Source organism: Ranitomeya imitator, chromosome 5, assembly GCF_032444005.1.
Source record: "Ranitomeya imitator isolate aRanImi1 chromosome 5, aRanImi1.pri, whole genome shotgun sequence".
NCBI classification, from domain to species: Eukaryota; Metazoa; Chordata; class Amphibia; order Anura; family Dendrobatidae; genus Ranitomeya; species Ranitomeya imitator.
The window spans coordinates 94936062-94953163 of NC_091286.1; the positions used below are offsets into that span (position 1 = coordinate 94936062).

General features: G+C 40.9%; 1 protein-coding gene across 1 annotated transcript in view; it reads right to left on the reverse strand.

The window, feature by feature from the left end:
• CFAP61 (cilia and flagella associated protein 61) overlaps positions 1-17102 on the reverse strand; it is a 411230-nt gene that overhangs the window by 96274 nt on the left and 297854 nt on the right. Inside the window, exon 21 of the mRNA XM_069768933.1 lies at positions 7555-7729. Within this exon, the coding sequence (XP_069625034.1) occupies positions 7555-7729 (175 nt within the window). The remainder of the gene's footprint in view (positions 1-7554; positions 7730-17102) is intronic.

The following is a 17102-nucleotide window of genomic DNA, read 5'->3' on the forward strand; positions in this document are numbered from 1 at the left end:
ATTCAGTGACGACAGACTTTTTCATTACTGAGATAGGACAAGGCAGTTGCTACTGTTTCTAGCAGGGGAAAAAAGTAGATTTCTCTGATCAACTTTGTAATATATTTTATTTTCACATGTACCATAAAAATTAAAGCGACAGTTAGACCCGCAGTGCAGTGAAGAAGTACAAGTCCTTTCATTCCATTACCATCCACCTCTGGCTTTGGCTGAAAAAATTGTACCAAAAATGTCCACAAGAACAGTAAGTGTGATTCCAGCCTAAAGAACCCAGATGGCTAAAAATTAGGAACATCGTGGAGAATAAAGGCTGGAGGGCTGAATAGAAGGAAGACGTAAAGAAAAAGTGACTACGAGGTAAAGCGAGCAAAGAAAAAAAAAGACTGAGAAAAATAAAAACGTAGAGAGATATGTGAGGTGTAATAATACGTAAAATGAGGAAAGTAAGATGGCCAGGACATGAATAGAGGATAACAAATATGGGGTTGAGAAGCCGAGCATCTGAGAGCACCAAGAAGAAAGCAATGAATGGTGAACAGAGAGAAGGCAGATAAACGCTAATGGCAGCGGTGTATAGTCTAATAATGCAAAGAGTTAAATAACCACATAGTAGTATGTAGACAAAACTTTCTGATCAGTGTATGCAAACCATGTTTCAAAAGGCTTTTATGCCAAAGCCAAGTAAAATATTTGTCCATTAATTAAGAATGTTCGAGTGGGTTGATTATGATAAGCCTATATGGAAAGTGTCCTGGTACGTGGGACGAATCCAGAGAATATACATTCATTACCATCAGTCATGTCAGGAATGTGACCCATTATTACACGACGAGTCTCAAACTCATTAAAAAACAGCACAAGGTGAGTTCTATGTACTGATATCCTGGAGGTAAGATTATATACTTTCACTCCGTTTTCTGCTCAGTATGTTTCATCAGTATTTTAGAGCCAAAACTGGCAGTGAATACAAAGTTCAACCTTTCCATTATACACTGTGTTCCAAATTATTATGCAAATAATATTTCCTCATATTCTCTCTAAATTACCTATCTGAATTGCAGTCATTGTTATTTTCCAGTCATCTACTATTCTAGTATAATTGCAATGTTTTGGAACAAACTGCCTATGAAAACAGTATCTTTTAAAAAAAATAAACACTCAAAATGCATATTCCAAATTATTACGCACAGCAGAGTTTTCAACCTTTTTTTTATTTGTGAACAAAAAAATGGTCAATTGTTAAGTTATAAGCATTATCAGCTTATTACAAAATGAAATCAAACAGTTTTCAAGTGAAAACTTTATTCTAGGTGATGTTACATTTGCAATTGTTCATTTACATTTACATTCTACTTGTTCGAAAGAAGCCTCTGAACTCTCTCGTCCATTGAATTTGTCAGTTTTTGGATGGTTTCTGCTTCAATTGTTTTGCATGTGGACAGAATACCCTCCCAGAGCTGTTGCTTCGATGTGAACTGCCTCCCGCCATCATAGACACTTCTTTTGATGATGCTCCAGAGGTTCTCAATGGGGTTGAGGTCAGGGGAAGATGGTGGCCACACCATAAGTTTGTCCTCTTTTATGCCCATAGCATCCATCTGGACCATCGAGCTTTGCACAGCACTCATCGGTGAACAAAACAGTTTGGAAGTCAGTCTTCATGTATCGTTTGGCCCACTGGAGCCATTTCTGCTTGTGTGCAGTGGATAGAGGTGGTCGACAGGATGGCTTATGCACAGCTACAAACCTCTGAAGGGCCCTGCATCTTGTTGTTCTGGGGACGTTGGAGGCACCAGCAGCTTCAAAAACTTGTCTGCTGCTATGACAAGGCATTTTTGCAGCTGCTCTTTTAACCTTATGCAATTGCCTGTTGGAAAGAGTCCTCAATTTTTCCTTATCAGCACGCACACGTGTGTGCTGGGAATCAGTTACATACTTCTTGATTGTGCGATGATCACGATGAAGTGTCTTGGCAATGTTGATTGTAGTCATGCCTTGACCTAAATACTCCACAATTTGTTGCTTCTCAGCAGCCGACACATCTTTTTTCTTTCCCACTTTGGCTAAAAATGTAGGCTGCTTAATAATGTGGAACAGCCTTCTTAAGTAGTCTTGCCTTTATTTGGACACACCTACCAAACTAATTTGCACGGGTATCTGCAATTGCTTTCAGTGATATAAAGAGCCCTGACACACATCACCATCAATGAGTTTAAATGACAAACAAAAAAATTCTAACCTTATCACTCCTAAACTCTTTATGCATAATAATTTGGAACACAGTGTATGTTTCTTTTAGCTTACGAGTATTGATGCAAAATAATGATCAAAAGTGGCCCAAAAAATTACACTTTGCAAATTCACATTAATTAAATACAGTTTTCCATTTTAGGAAAACCTATGTCCCCAGGAAAAATGGGAGCGATTCATCAATACCAGGGATTTTGTAAGGGCGCATGGTCGCGTCAGATGCTACTGATTCATAAATAGCTTCGCCTTGCCAGAAATCTTCAACCAGTTATTGGCTAGAGTAAGATTTGTGACATAGGTCTCCGCCTTCGGACAAACTGAACATGAAGCGGAAATCCAGGCTACAGCTGATCTTGGACTTCCTCTTCATGTTCATTTCGACAGGAGGCGGAGACAGTGATGCCAGCGCTGACTGACACCAGGAATCACTTATTATTCCACTGCATCACAGCTTCAAGTCCCAACACCGCTGGAACGGAGATGGTACGGGAGGTAAGTATAGGTTTATTTTCCCGGGGGCTAACATTTAGTTTAAGGAGGGGTTATCCTAGTAGCATTAACCCCTGAAGCACTAGACAAGAACTTCCATATAGACCATGACTCATTACAGGTGCTTTTTATGTTGCTGTAGGTATTTTTTGCTGCACATACATTTGAGTTAGCTGCCATTCGAAAGTTTATTCAGCGGACAGTCATCTCCCCCAACAGGACCCATATGAGAGCTTTGCTAAGTGTTCATGTGTTTTCAAAATGGAGATAGGAGGAAGACGCTATCAGACAGTTGAAATTCCAACCAAAATCAGTGGGTTGGGATGACTTTCATCTACTTTGTATGGGGCCCTTTAGGTTTTTCAGGTACAAGTGCCCAAGTATGACCTCAATAACTACAGTAACAGCCCTGGTCCTAGGTGCGGATGAGAAGAGGGCCGAGTACTGAGTCTTGTAGTACATCAAGAGAAGATGAAAAACAAATTGGATAGGAGTGGGAGACACTAAATCCCATAACAAAAGAGGAGATCCAACAGAGCAAGAGGTTAGAAACCTGCTAAGGAGAAAATCTGTTAGACAGAAGTGCTTAGCTATAAGCCTCACGTTACACTGCAAACATAATGCCATTGCACCAAAAGGAAAGTGATCAATACTATTTCATAAAATGAGCTTTACTTTATTGTTTGAGAAAGATAGTTGTTTGTGTTGGGTCTTCGGAGAGATAGGTCACTCACTCCACTAGAGCCGATGGGCTTTCTTCCTCTTACATTACTGTACTGATTTATGGAGGTAATGACCATCACACTATCAGAGGATTACTTGACAAAGAGCAAAGAAATATTCCAACAACAAAAAGGTTAAAGAAATAAAAAAAAGAAATTTACAGTCCCGGTGTCCGCTGCTATCTGGCCGTCTACGCTTGAGGCTCCCCAAATCTTATCCGCTACATTTACTTCCTCAATAACAGGAGAGCTGTCCGATTTCCTACTATAATTTTAATAGATTGTTATATTATACAAGATGGTGGCCAGATTCTAACGCATTGGGTATTCTAGAATATGCATGTCCACGTAGTATATTGCCCAGTCACGTAGTATATTGCCCAGCGACGTAGTATATTGCCCAGTGACGTAGTATATTGCCCAGCCACGTAGTATATTGCCCAGCCACGTAGTATATTGCCCAGTTACAAAGTATATTGCCCAGTACATAGTATATTGCCCAGTTACGTAGTATATTGCCCAGTCACGTAGTATATTGCCCAGCCACGTAGTATATTGCCCAGTTACGTAGTATATTGCCCATTTACGTAGTATATTGCCCAGTCACGTAGTATACAGCACAGAGCCACGTAGTATACTGCACAGCCACGTAGTATATTGCCCAGCCAGTTAGTATATTGCCCAGCCACGTAGTATACAGCACAGAGCGACGTAGTATATTGTCCAGCCACGTAGTATACAGCACAGAGCCACGTAGTATATTGCACAGCGAGGTAGTATATTGTCCAGCCACGTAGTATATTGCACAGCGACGTAGTATATTGCCCAGCCTTGTAGTATACAGCACAGAGCCACGTAGGATATTGCCCAGTGACGCACTATATTACCGAGCCACGTATGTCACAGGTTAAAAATATAAAAAATAAACATACTCACCTAACGATCTGAGGGCCCCTTGTAGTTGAATATACTCACCATTCTGGTCACTGCTCCTCAGCGTCCTGTCTCTCGGCCTCCTGGGATCCAACGGCGCTGTGCAGATGGGCGTGCGGCTGCTGCCATCTTGCGTTCTCAGGATGCTTTGCGAAATTACCAATATGACTTAGTGGTCTCGCGAGACCACTAGGTCTTATGGGTAATTTCGCAAAGCATCGCTGGGAAAGGAAGATGGCGGCAGGCACAAGCGGCTCAGCGGACAACGGAGGGTGAGTATAGCAGGTTTTTTGTTTTTGTACTATTTTTAAAATTACTTTCTTTTACTATTGATGCCGCATAGGCAGCATCAATAGTAAATGGTTGGGAACACACAGGGTTAATAGCGGCGGTAACGGAATGCGTTACCGCCGGCATTAACCCTGTGTTAGCGGTGACCGGAGGGGAGTATGGAGTGGACGCCGGGGACACTGACTGTGGGGAGTAAGCAGCGGAGCGCCGGGGACACTGACTGCGGGGAGCAGAGCGCCGGGGACACTGACTGCGGGGAGCGGAGCGCCGGGGACACTGACTGCAGGGAGCGGAGAGCTCGGGATACTGACTGCGGGGAGCGGAGCGCCAGGGACACTGACTACGGGGAGCGGAGCGCCGGGGATACTGACTGCGGGGAGCGGAGCGCCGGGGACACTAACTGCCGGGAGCGGGCGCCGGCCACTGATTGCGGGGAGTATAGAGCGGCAATTTCTTCCGGACTGTGGCCGTCGCTGATTGGTCGTGGCTGTTTTGCGGCGACCAATCAGCGACTTGGATTTCCATGATAGACAGAGGCCACGACCAATGAATATCCGTGACAGAAGGACAGACAGACGGAAGTACCCCTTAGACAATTATGTATATAGATAAATTTAGTTGGCTGTTTTATAATGATATTCCTCCACCCTGTCCACATCTTAGTGTAGCTATCACATCTGGATCCCATCTTGCATTGTGGAACTTGTAAATTCTGGAGGGTGTACAGAAAATACACAAATAGTGCACCGAAATTTGTGGGTATATACACAGGGGTAATACATTTATTAATTAGTTTAGGTAGTACAGGCTGTGTGTTGTATTTGGAACAACCAGCACTTTTCTCATACAGCTCCTATAAGGGGTATTCCATGGTATAAAAAGTATCACCTATACACTGGATATGCTATGAGTGTAATATTGGTGTGAGTACCACTGCTGGGGGGCACTCTGATCAGCAAAATAGAGAATTGATGTCCTTCATGCTCCCCTGACCATAAGACCGCAGGCAAGAGGTGTTGAATGAAGAAGTCGGTCACGCAAGACCCCTGCTGCTCTACGTAAAGAGGCTTTAAAACTTATTGGCCCTGCATTCACTTCCACACTTATGCTGCTCCTCTGCACTGGCTTTTATTTCCACCATCGGTTTCCTGGCATGAACAATGCCTTGTTATAGTTGCAGCCACTTAATAGTCCTTGATTGAAAGCAGCCTTCACAAGCTGGTCGGATAGGACTTTCCTGACTACAGGGGTCTATACAGAATAAGTTTTAAAGCAGAGGAAAAGTCTATGGAAAAGAAGAAGATGTTGAAATGGCAGGGTGCATCTGGAACCAGATGCTCTATTCAGCGTCTATTGGTCATGGTCTTGTGGTAAGAAGAACACAGGGCACAAAAGTCTCTCATTCTGGAGATCAGTGGTGGTGCAGAGAAATACCACTTAATGCTTCATTCAGATGTCTGTGATTTTTATTGTATTTACACACATGGATCGTTATTCATCTTTTGGATCCGAGTTTTATTAGTGTTTGGTTAATGTGTCAGGTTCTACCATCAGTGTTTCATCAATGATTTTCACATATGAAAAAGATCAAAACTTCAAATCTTCTCCTATTCGTTAGGCTAAGTTCCTATGAGCATATAATTGAATCATCAAGAAAAAATGGACAATTTTTCATCTATACTGTCATCCATATGGAATCCATTTTTATACATCAGCAGCTATTAAAATTTTCAAGACCAAATACAGCTTCCTATGTTAAAGAATTGCAATACACATGTAAAAATTGGAGATTCGTATGGGATATGAATTTTTTTGAGCACCCATTGACTTGAATAGATGAGTCTAATCTAAATTTTTGGTTCCGTCTGAAAAAAACAGTCATCTGAACAGCCCAATTGAATAACTCAGGCCCAGGTGTTGCCAATTTTTTTTATGTGTACCGAAAATATGGTTGTGTAAATGTCGCCTTATAATGTTAATAACGGACAGCAAATGGATTGCACACGGATTCCATCGGTGTACTGCCTAAGATTTTCAAAGACCCTGGACTTATATGGGTAATTTTGACTGAAAAAACACAGATAAGTGAACAGCACCAAAGACTTTAACTTGTAAATTCCAGAAAAAACAAGTATGAAATTCACGGATATCTATATGAGGCCAAAGGACAACAATCATTCTTTTTTTGGAGTGTACTATATTATATATTGTCTGGCTGGACCCCTTTGGTGTAGAAATAAGCCATCTTGTACCCTTTCAGCGATAAATTAGACAGAAGCTCAATTATTTAAATGAGATAAAAGGCTGAAAATCCTAATTACGCAGGTGACAAAAAAAGCAATTTGAAGTAAACAATAAATACAAAATGACTGTTTGTCCCTTATTAGTATAACTGACTCCAAGCCAAAAAATACATTATAAAAATGATTTTAAATACTTTGGAAATGATTCTTAAATTAGACATCTTTTCCCTACCAGAGCTTTTTAGCGCTCATAATAATACATATTTTTCACATAATTGCAAAGCACACTTGTTAATCAAATTATTCCTTAATTAGTTACGGTAGTTAATGAGTTTAGCCATACATTGTTTTCAGAACTTTCAATTTTTGTACAGTAATTATATATAATTAAACAGAAACCAGCCTTCCTTTCCTTTTACTATTTTTCTTTTTCTACTCCCCTTCCCCCTTTAAAAAAAAAAAACATGAAAAAATAACATGCTTTGAATGAAGCATAAAACAAGGCATTACAAATGAAACATTTTGTCACAATTAATTAGATGCTAATTATACACTGAAGATGCAAAAAAGAATGGTCTTCACTGGAGATGTAGTGAAGAACACAACAGACAAGAGTTCTTTATTACCTTTTTGGTTTACCACATTGTCTTTCAGATGGTTCATCGCTTTTAAGCAGTCTTCATTATCATTTAGAGTCAATAAATTTGAAGGAATTTTCCCCGTATATATCTGTTTGGAGCAGTCTGGAACGTCTTGGTTAGTTATAAGCTTGCTAATATCAACTCCACTGGGGCATGGAACCTATATACAAGTATAAAAAAAAAGAATAAATGACATATACGTATACAGTCATAGCCAAAAGTTTTGAGACTGGCACAAATTTAGGTTTTCACATAATTTACAGTGTTATTGTTTTTAGATCTTTCAGTATGGGCAAAATTATGGGTAGGGCAAAGAAGGATATTTGCCTTGGGTACCGCCAGCATGGGGGCATTGTCGGGCCTCCTAATGCAGAGTGCCATCTCTCCGGGAGTGGGATTTGCTCATTCTCCAAGCCTGTTGTCAAACAGACTACTAGCTCAGAGAACACGAGTAAACAAAAGAAAGGACAGGATGATAATTTGGTCAAATGATACACAAGATATAAAATGTATTAAAAAGTCAATTAACAACTGGTGGGGGAAAGGGACATACAAAAAAAAGTTACACAAAGTACTGTAAAAGATGAGAGCGCATTAATCTGGGCAGCAGAAAATATACAACGTTCTCCCGTGTAGAATATACTATTTCAATCTGTATATCACATTTGGCAAAAAGTATCAACATGGGGCAAATCACGGCCATGAAAACCTTTTATAGCTGCAGCAGGACCTTCCTAGAGGACCAATGGGAGTTGCTACAGTACCTGAGCAACTTCAGGACTTTCCTAGAGGACCAATGGTAGCTGTTGCAGTACCTGAGCATGTGACCCCTGACCTCCAATGAGAGGTCTTACCTTGGGCATGCTCAGAGGGGGAAAAGCAGGATTTAGTCCCAGAGACGTCTGCTCGCCGCTGACCAGTACTGGCTTAAATGGCTGAGCCTGGAAAGGCAGCAGTAACCATCCGCACAGTATCAGGCTGAGTCAGACACTGGGACCGACGTCCCAGCTGACCAGGCTCCACTGCGGCTGGAGAAGAATGGGAGACCGCAGTGGAGATGGCCTGAGATTCCCCTGTGCAGAGGCGGGAACTCGACCCCTAACACACGCAGTGGGCGAAAACGGGGACAGATGCAAATCACCGCGAAGAGATGCCGAGAGCTGGCAGGGGCAGCACACACACGTGTGTGCAGGCAGGGGGTGCCACAACCGGAGCACGACTGCCTACATATAGGACAGCATTATGCACAAATAAAGGGACATCACAGGTGTTGATAATTATAGGCATCTGCATATGATGGTTGACCCATAGGAGAACAATGTACAATATCTGTCCATATCAATATCCAGAAGGATGTATTTTTTTTAAAAAAGATTAATGCACTCCCATCCTTTGGGATGTGTGACCATTGCGTGACTTTTTTTTGTATATTCCTTTCCCCAACCAGTTGTTAATTGATTTTTAATAATAAAGTTTATATCTTGTGTATCATTTGACCAGTTTATTATCACATCCTTTCTTTTGTTTATTCATGCAGTATGATGATAGGTCTATACCAGTCCTTTATATATACACACATGGTCACCTGACCGCTCACGTGACCGCGACGTCATCGAAGGTCCTTCACTCACTGCATTCTTAGGAACGGAGGCAGACGCTTGCAGCGCTGAGAGCCAGGGTCCGTCGGAGGGGTGAGTATATCAATATTTTGATGAAAAAGGAGCCCTGACCAGGTATTGAGTGCATTTACTGAACATACATTTCAGTAGACCAACAGTTCGGATTTTAAAATCATTTTTCAAGCTGGTGTAATAATGTATTCTAACTTACTGAGATAATGACTTTTGGGTTTTCATTGGCTGTACCCATAATAATCAATAGAAATAGAAATTAAAACACTTGAAATCGATCACTCTGTTTATAATGACTCTATATAATGTATGATTTTCACCTTTTGTATTGAAGAAGAGATATAAATTAACTTTTTGTTGATATTCTAATTTTGTGAGAAGCACCTGTATAACACAATCTCCCATGCCTTTCCCTGTCTCATATATTTTGCTCATTTATTGACTTATCACTAAGGAAAAGACAGCATAAACGTCCTGATAGAAAAGCTAGGGAGTTGGGTACATGACACGTGGGCTCAGATATTGAAAACAAAGATAAACACTTTCCTATACTATTAGATATTAGAAATAATAAGGAGCCTGATGTAGGTTGTTATACTATTCATTGTTTTCCAAAAAACAATTTGTCAAAATCATTTTTGTGGATGAATAAACTAATAAAACTAGTAAGGCAGTTGATCTATAATGCACCCAAGTATAACACAATAAAAATGTATCTATGCAAGATTGTAAAGGAAGCACAGGAAGACGGGGAAGATAATGCAGACAGCTTTGTGTTGCCGGTACATGGAGTCTACATTACGTCTTATTGCAGTAACGGTTGGGACATCTAATGTGCGACATGCGGATACAGAGCTTGCATTCATAGCTATGCATTAAGCCAACTTAGGAGCAACATAACAAAAGCTGGAGCAAAAACAACAATCCTGAGATACACTGGTAGCGCTGTGACTGTACATGTTGTTATGCAATTATTTATGTTATATTATGCGAAAAACATGCTTGCTGTTCCTTCTTCACAAAAGTCCAGATGTCTCCAAGCAGTAAAAGCCTAATGCAAACAATCATAATGGGTCAATAAGCTTGATATGTGCTATCAAAAACAATGTTTAAGCAACTTTGGTTGCTAGCAAACCATATCAGTGTTTATTCAATCTGCCACACCAGGTAAATCTATCTTTTTTTTCATTTATAGACTAATGTTATTTTCCTTGTGGTGGTGAATTTCATTTGTCTGTCCAAACATCCAGCTTCACCAAGGCTAATCGGCAGGTGAAAAAGAGGGATCAAGCCCTTCAAAGATGATAGCTATTTTCCTTAGGCCTCCTTTACGCATCCTAGTGATTCGGATGCTTGAAAAAAACAGTAATGGTGAGATCCGTGGTCCGTGTCCGTGTGCCATCCATAGGAATGTATGTGATATTAATGTGACATTCGTGTGTCCGTGGGCAGTCTGTATCCGTATGTCAGTGTGACACGTATGGAATGAAATGCAGAACAGAAATGAAAGAGTGTTATGTATTAAAGATATTCGAAGATAGAGATAGATAGTGATGAGGAACTAGATACAGTGGAGAAAATAAGTATATGATACACTGCAGATTTTGAAGGTTTTCCCACCTATAAAGACTGGAGAGGTCTGTACTTTTATCCTAGGTACACTTCAAATGTGAGAGACAGAATCTAAAGCTAAAAAACTGAAAATCAAATTGTATGATTTGTAAATAATAGTAATAATATGTGTTTGATCACCTAGCAAGAGTTCGGTCTCTCATAAACCTATTAGATTTCTTTAAGAAGCCCTACTACACTACTCTGCACTAATTACCTGCCCTAATTGCACCTGTTTGAACTCGTTATCTGTATAAAAGACATCTGTCCACAAAAAGGGACAAAATTGTTCACCTGCACAAAGCTGGGATGGGCTACAGGACAATAGACAGCAACTTGGTGAGAAAGCAACAACTGTTGGCGAAATTATTAGAAAATGGAAGAAACACAAGATAACTGTCAATCTTCCTCGATCTGGGGCTGCACGCAAGATCTCACCTCATGGGGTAAGGATGATTCTGAGAAATGTCATGCATAAGCCTAGAACTACATGGGAGCACATGTCCAGGCCCTTTTAAAGTTTGTCAATGACCATCTGGATGACCCAGAGTAGGCACGGGAGAAGGGCATATGGTCAGATGAAACCAAATTAGAACTTTTTGGTATCAACTCTATTCGCTGTGTTTGGAGGAAGAAGAAGGATGAGTACAACCCCAAAAACACCTCCCCAATCATGAAGCATGGTGGGAGAAACATGATACTTTGGGAGTGCTTTTCTGCAAAGGGAACAGGGCGACTGAACCGTATTGAAGGGAGAATAGATGCGGTCATGTATCCTGAGATTTTGCCCAACAACCTCCTTCCCTCAGTAAGACCACAGAAGATGGGTCATGGCTGGGTCTTCCAACATGACAATGACCAGAAACAAACAGCCAGGGACACTAAGGAGTGGCTCCGTAAGCTGCATTTCAAGGTCCTGGAGTGGCCTAGCCAGTCTCCAGACCTGAACCCAATAGAAAATCTTTGAAGGGAGCTGAAACTCATTATTGCTCAGCGACAGCCCCGAAACCTGAAAGATCTGGAGAAGATTTTTATGGCGGAATGGGACAAAATCCCTGCTGCAGAGTGTGCAAACTTGGTCAAGAACTACAGGAAACGTCTGACTTCTGTAATTGCAAACAAAGGTTTCGGCACAAAATATTAAGTTCTGTTTTTGTATTGTATTAAATACTTTTTTCATGCAATAAAATGCAAAATAATTAAGCAAGAGTCATACAATGTGATTTTCCGGATTTCTTTAACCCCTTTTCCCCCAAGGGTGGTTTGCACGTTATGGACCGGGCCAATTTTTACAATTCTGACCACTGTCCCTTTATGAGGTTATAACTCAGGAACGTTTCAACGGATCCCGGTGATTCTGACATTGTTTTCTCGTGACATATTGTACTTCATGATAGTGGTAAAATTTCTTTGATATTACCTGCGTTTATTTGTGAAAAAAACGGAAACATGGCTAAAATTTTGAAAATTTTGCAATTTTCCAACTTTGAATTTTTATGCAATTAAATCACAGAGATATGTCACACAAAATACTTAATAAATAACATTTCCCACGTGTCTACTTTACATCAGCACAATTTTGGAACCAAATTTTTTTTTTGTTAGGGAGTTATAAGGGTTAAAAGTTGACCAGCAATTTCTCATTTTTACAACACCATTTTATTTTAGGGACCACATCTCATTTGAAGTCATTTTGAGGGGTCTATATGATAGAAAATACCCAAGTGTGACACCATTCTAAAAGCTGCACCCCTCAAGGTTCTCAAAACCACATTCAAGAAGTTTATTAACCCTTCAGGTGTTTCACAGGAATTTTTGGAATGTTTAAATAAAAATTAACATTTAACTTTTTTTCACAAAAAAATTACTTCAGCTCCAATTTGTTTTATTTTGCCAAGAGTTACAGGAGAAAATGGACCCCAAACCTTGTTGTACAATTTGTCCTGAGTACGCCGATACCCCATAAGTGGAGGTAAACCACTGTTTGGGCGTATGACAGAGCTTGGAAGTGAAGGAGCGCCATTTGACTTTTTAATGCAAAATTGACTGGAATTGAGATGGGACGCCATGTTGCGTTCGGAGAGCCACTGATGTGCCTAAACATTGAAACCCCCCACAAGTGACACCATTTTGGAAAGTAGACCCCCTAAGGAACTTATCTAGAGGTGTGGTGAGCACTTTGACCCACCAAGTGCTTCACAGAAGTTTATAATGCAGAACCGTAAAAATAAAAAATCTTTTTTTTTTCACAAAAATTATCTTTTCGCCCCCAATTTTTTATTTTCCCAATGGTAAGAGAAGAAATTGGACCACAAAAGTTGTTGCACAATTTGTCCTGAGTACTCTGATACCACATATGTGGGGGTAAACCACTGTTTGGGCGCATGGGAGAGCTCGGAAGGGAAGGAGCGCCGTTTGACCTTTCAATGCAAAATTGACAGGAATTGAGATGGGACGCCATGTTGCGTTTGGAGAGCCACTGATGTGCCTAAACATTGAAACCCCCCACAAGTGACACCATTTTGGAAAGTAGACCCCCTAAGGAACTTATCTAGATGTGTGGTGAGCACTTTGACCCACCAAGAGCTTCACAGAAGTTTATAATGCAGAGCCGTAAAAATAAAACAAACATTTTTTCCCACAAATATTATTTTTTAGCCCCCAGTTTTGTATTTTCCCAAGGGTAACAGGAGAAATTGGACCCCAAAATTTGTTGTCCAATTTGTCCTGAGTGCGCTGATACCCCATATGTGGGGGGAACCACCGTTTGGGCGCATGGGAAGGCTCGGAAGGGAAGGAGCGCCATTTGAAATACAGACTTAGATGGAATGGTCTGCAGGCGTCACATTGAGTTTGCAGAGCCCCTAATGTACCTAAACTGTAGAAACCCCCCACAAGTGACCCCATATTGGAAACTAGACCCCCAAAGAAACTTATCTAGATGTGTTGTGAGAACTTTGAGCCCCCAAGTGTTTCACTACAGTTTATAACGCAGAGCCGTGAAAATTAAAAAATCTTTTTTTTCCCACAAAACTTATTTTTTAGCCCCCAGTTTTGTATTTTCCCAAGGGTAACAGGAGAAATTGGACCCCAAAAGTTGTTGTCCAATTTGTCCTGAGTACGCTGATACCCCATATGTTGGGGTGAACTTCTGTTTGGGCACACGGGAGAGCTCGGAAGGGAAGGAGCACTGTTTTACTTTTTCAACGCAGAATTGGCTGGAATTGAGTTCGGACGCCATGTCGCGTTTGGAGAGCCCCTGATGTGTCTAAACAGTGGAAACCCCCCAATTATAACTGAAACCCTAACCCAAACACACCCCTAACCCTAATTCCAACGGTAACCCTAACCACACCTCTAACCCAGACACACCCCTAATCCTAATCCCAACCGCAAATGTAATCCAAACCCTAACCCTAACTGTAGCCCCAACCCTAAATGTAGCCTTAACCCTAACTGTAGCCTTAACCCTAACTGTAGCCTTAACCCTAAATGTAGCCTTAACCCTAGCCCTAACCCTAGCCCTAACCCTAGCCCTAACCCTAGCCCTAACCCTAGCCCTAACCCTAAACCTAGCCCTAAGCCTAGCCCTAACCCTAACCCTACCCCTAACCCTAACCCTAGCCCTAACCCTAGCCCTAACCCTAACCCTAGCCCTAACCGTAGCCCTAACCCTAATGGGAAAATGGAAATAAATACATTTTTTAAATTTTTTTTATTTTTCCCTAACTAAGGGGGTAATGAAGGGGGGTTTGATTTACTTTTATAGCGGGTTTTTTAGCGGATTTTTATGATTGGCAGCCGTCACTCACTGAAAGACGCTTTTTATTGCAAAAAATATTTTTTGCGTTACCACATTTTGAGAGCTATAATTTTTCCATATTTGAGTCCACAGAGTCATGTGAGGTCTTGTTTTTTGCGGGACGAGTTGACGTTTTTATTGGTAACACTTTCAGGCACGTGACATTTTTTGATCGCTTTTTATTCCGATTTTTGTGAGGCAGAATTAGCAAAAACCAGCTATTCATGAATTTCTTTTGGGGGAGGCGTTTATACCGTTCCGCGTTTAGTAAAATTGATAAAGCAGTTTTATTCTTCGGGTCAGTACGATTACAGCGACACCTCATTTATATCATTTTTTTTATGTTTTGGCGCTTTTATACGATAAAAACTATTTTATAGAAAAAATAATTATTTTTGCATCGCTTTATTCTGAGGACTATAACTTTTTTATTTTTTTGCTGATGATGCTGTATGGCGGCTCATTTTTTGCGGGACAAGATGACGCTTTCAGCGGTACCATGGTTATGTATATCTGTCTTTTTGATCGCGTGTTATTCCACTTTTTGTTCGGCGGTATGATAATAAAGCGTTGTTTTTTGCCTCGTTTTTTTTTTTTTTCTTACGGTGTTTACTGAAGGGGTTAACTAGTGGGCCAGTTTTATAGGTCGGGTCGTTACGGACGCGGCGATACTAAATATGTGTACTTTTATTGTTTTGTTTTTTTTTATTTAGATAAAGAAATGTATTTATGGGAATAATATTTTTTTTTTTTTTTTTCATTATTTAGGATTTTTTTTTCCACACTTGTAAAATTTTTTTTTTACTTTTTTACTTTGTCCCAGGTGGGGACAATACAGATCGGTGATCTGCCAGTTTGCATAGCACTCTGACAGATCACCGATCTGTCAAATAGCACTGCAGCGTAACCAAGTGCCTGCTCTGAGCAGGCACTTGGTAAGCCACCTCCCTCCCTGCAGGACCCGGATCCGCGGCCATCTTGGATCCGGGACTTTCTGCAGGGAGGAGGTGAGAGACCCCCGGAGCAACGCGATCACATTGCGTTGCTGCGGGGGTCTCAGGGAAGCCCGCAGGGAGCCCCCTCCCTGCGGGAAGCTTCCCTGCACCGCCAGCACATCGCGATCATGTTTGATCGCGGTGTGCCGGGGGTTAATGTGCCGGGGGCGGTCCGTGACCGCTCCTGGCACATAGTGCCGGATGTCAGCTGCGATAAGCAGCTGACACCCGGCCGCGATCGGCAGCGCTCCCCCCGTGAGCGCGGCCGATCGCCTATGACGTACTATTCCGTCCGTGGGAAGTAAAGCCCACCCCACATGGACGGAATAGTACGTCTGATGGCAGAAAGGGGTTAAAGACTCTGTCTCTCACAATTGAAGTGAACCTACAATAAAAATTACACACCTCTCCATTCTTTGTAGGTGGGAAAATTTGCAAAATCTGCAATGTATCAAATACTTAATTTACACACGATAGATAGATAGATAGATAGATAGATAGATAGATAGATAGATAGAAAAAAATGGATAGAAATACAGTGTGTCAGTGTGATATATGATCAGTGCTTTACGTGGTTATTTTTCTATATTTGTATTTATTAACCCCTTCATGACCTTGGGATTTTTCATTTTTCCGTGTTCGTTTTTCACTCCTCTCCTTCCCAGAGCCATAACTTTTTTATTTTTCCGTCAATTTGGCCATGTGAGGGCTTATTTTTTGCGGGACGAGTTGTACTTTTGAACGACATCATTGGTTTTAGCATGTCGTGTACTAGAAAACGGGAAAAAAATTCCAAGTGCGGTGAAATTGCAAAAAAAGTGCAATCCCACACTTGTTTTTTGTTTGGCTTTTTTGCTAGGTTCACTAAATGCTAAAACTGACCTGCCTTTATGATTCTCCAGGTCAGTACGAGTTCATAGACACCTAACATGACTAGGTTATTTTTTATCTAAGTGGTGAAAAAAAATTCCAAACTTTGCTAAAAATAAATAATTAAAAATTGCGCCATTTTCCGATACCCGTAGCGTCTCCATTTTTCGTGATCTGGGGTCGGTTGAGGGCTTATTTTTTGCGTGCCGAGATGACGTTTTTAATGATAGCATTTTGGTGCTGATACGTTCTTTTGATCGCCCGTTATTGCATTTTAATGCAATGTCGCGGCGACCAAAAAAACGTAATTCTGGCGTTTCGCATTTTTTCTCGCTACGCCGTTTAGTGATCAGGTTAATGCTTTTTTTTAATTGATAGATCGGGCGATTCTGAGCGCGGCGATACCAAATATGTGTAGATTTTTTATTTTTTTTTATTCATTTATTTTGATTGGGGCGAAAGGGGGGTGATTTAAACTTTTATAATTTTTTTATTTTTTTCACATTTTTTTTAACTTTTTTTTTTTTTACTTTTGCCATGCTTCAATAGCTTCCATGGGAGGCTAGAAGCAGGCATAACGCGATCGGCTCTGCTACATAGCAGCGATCATCAGATCGCTGCTAT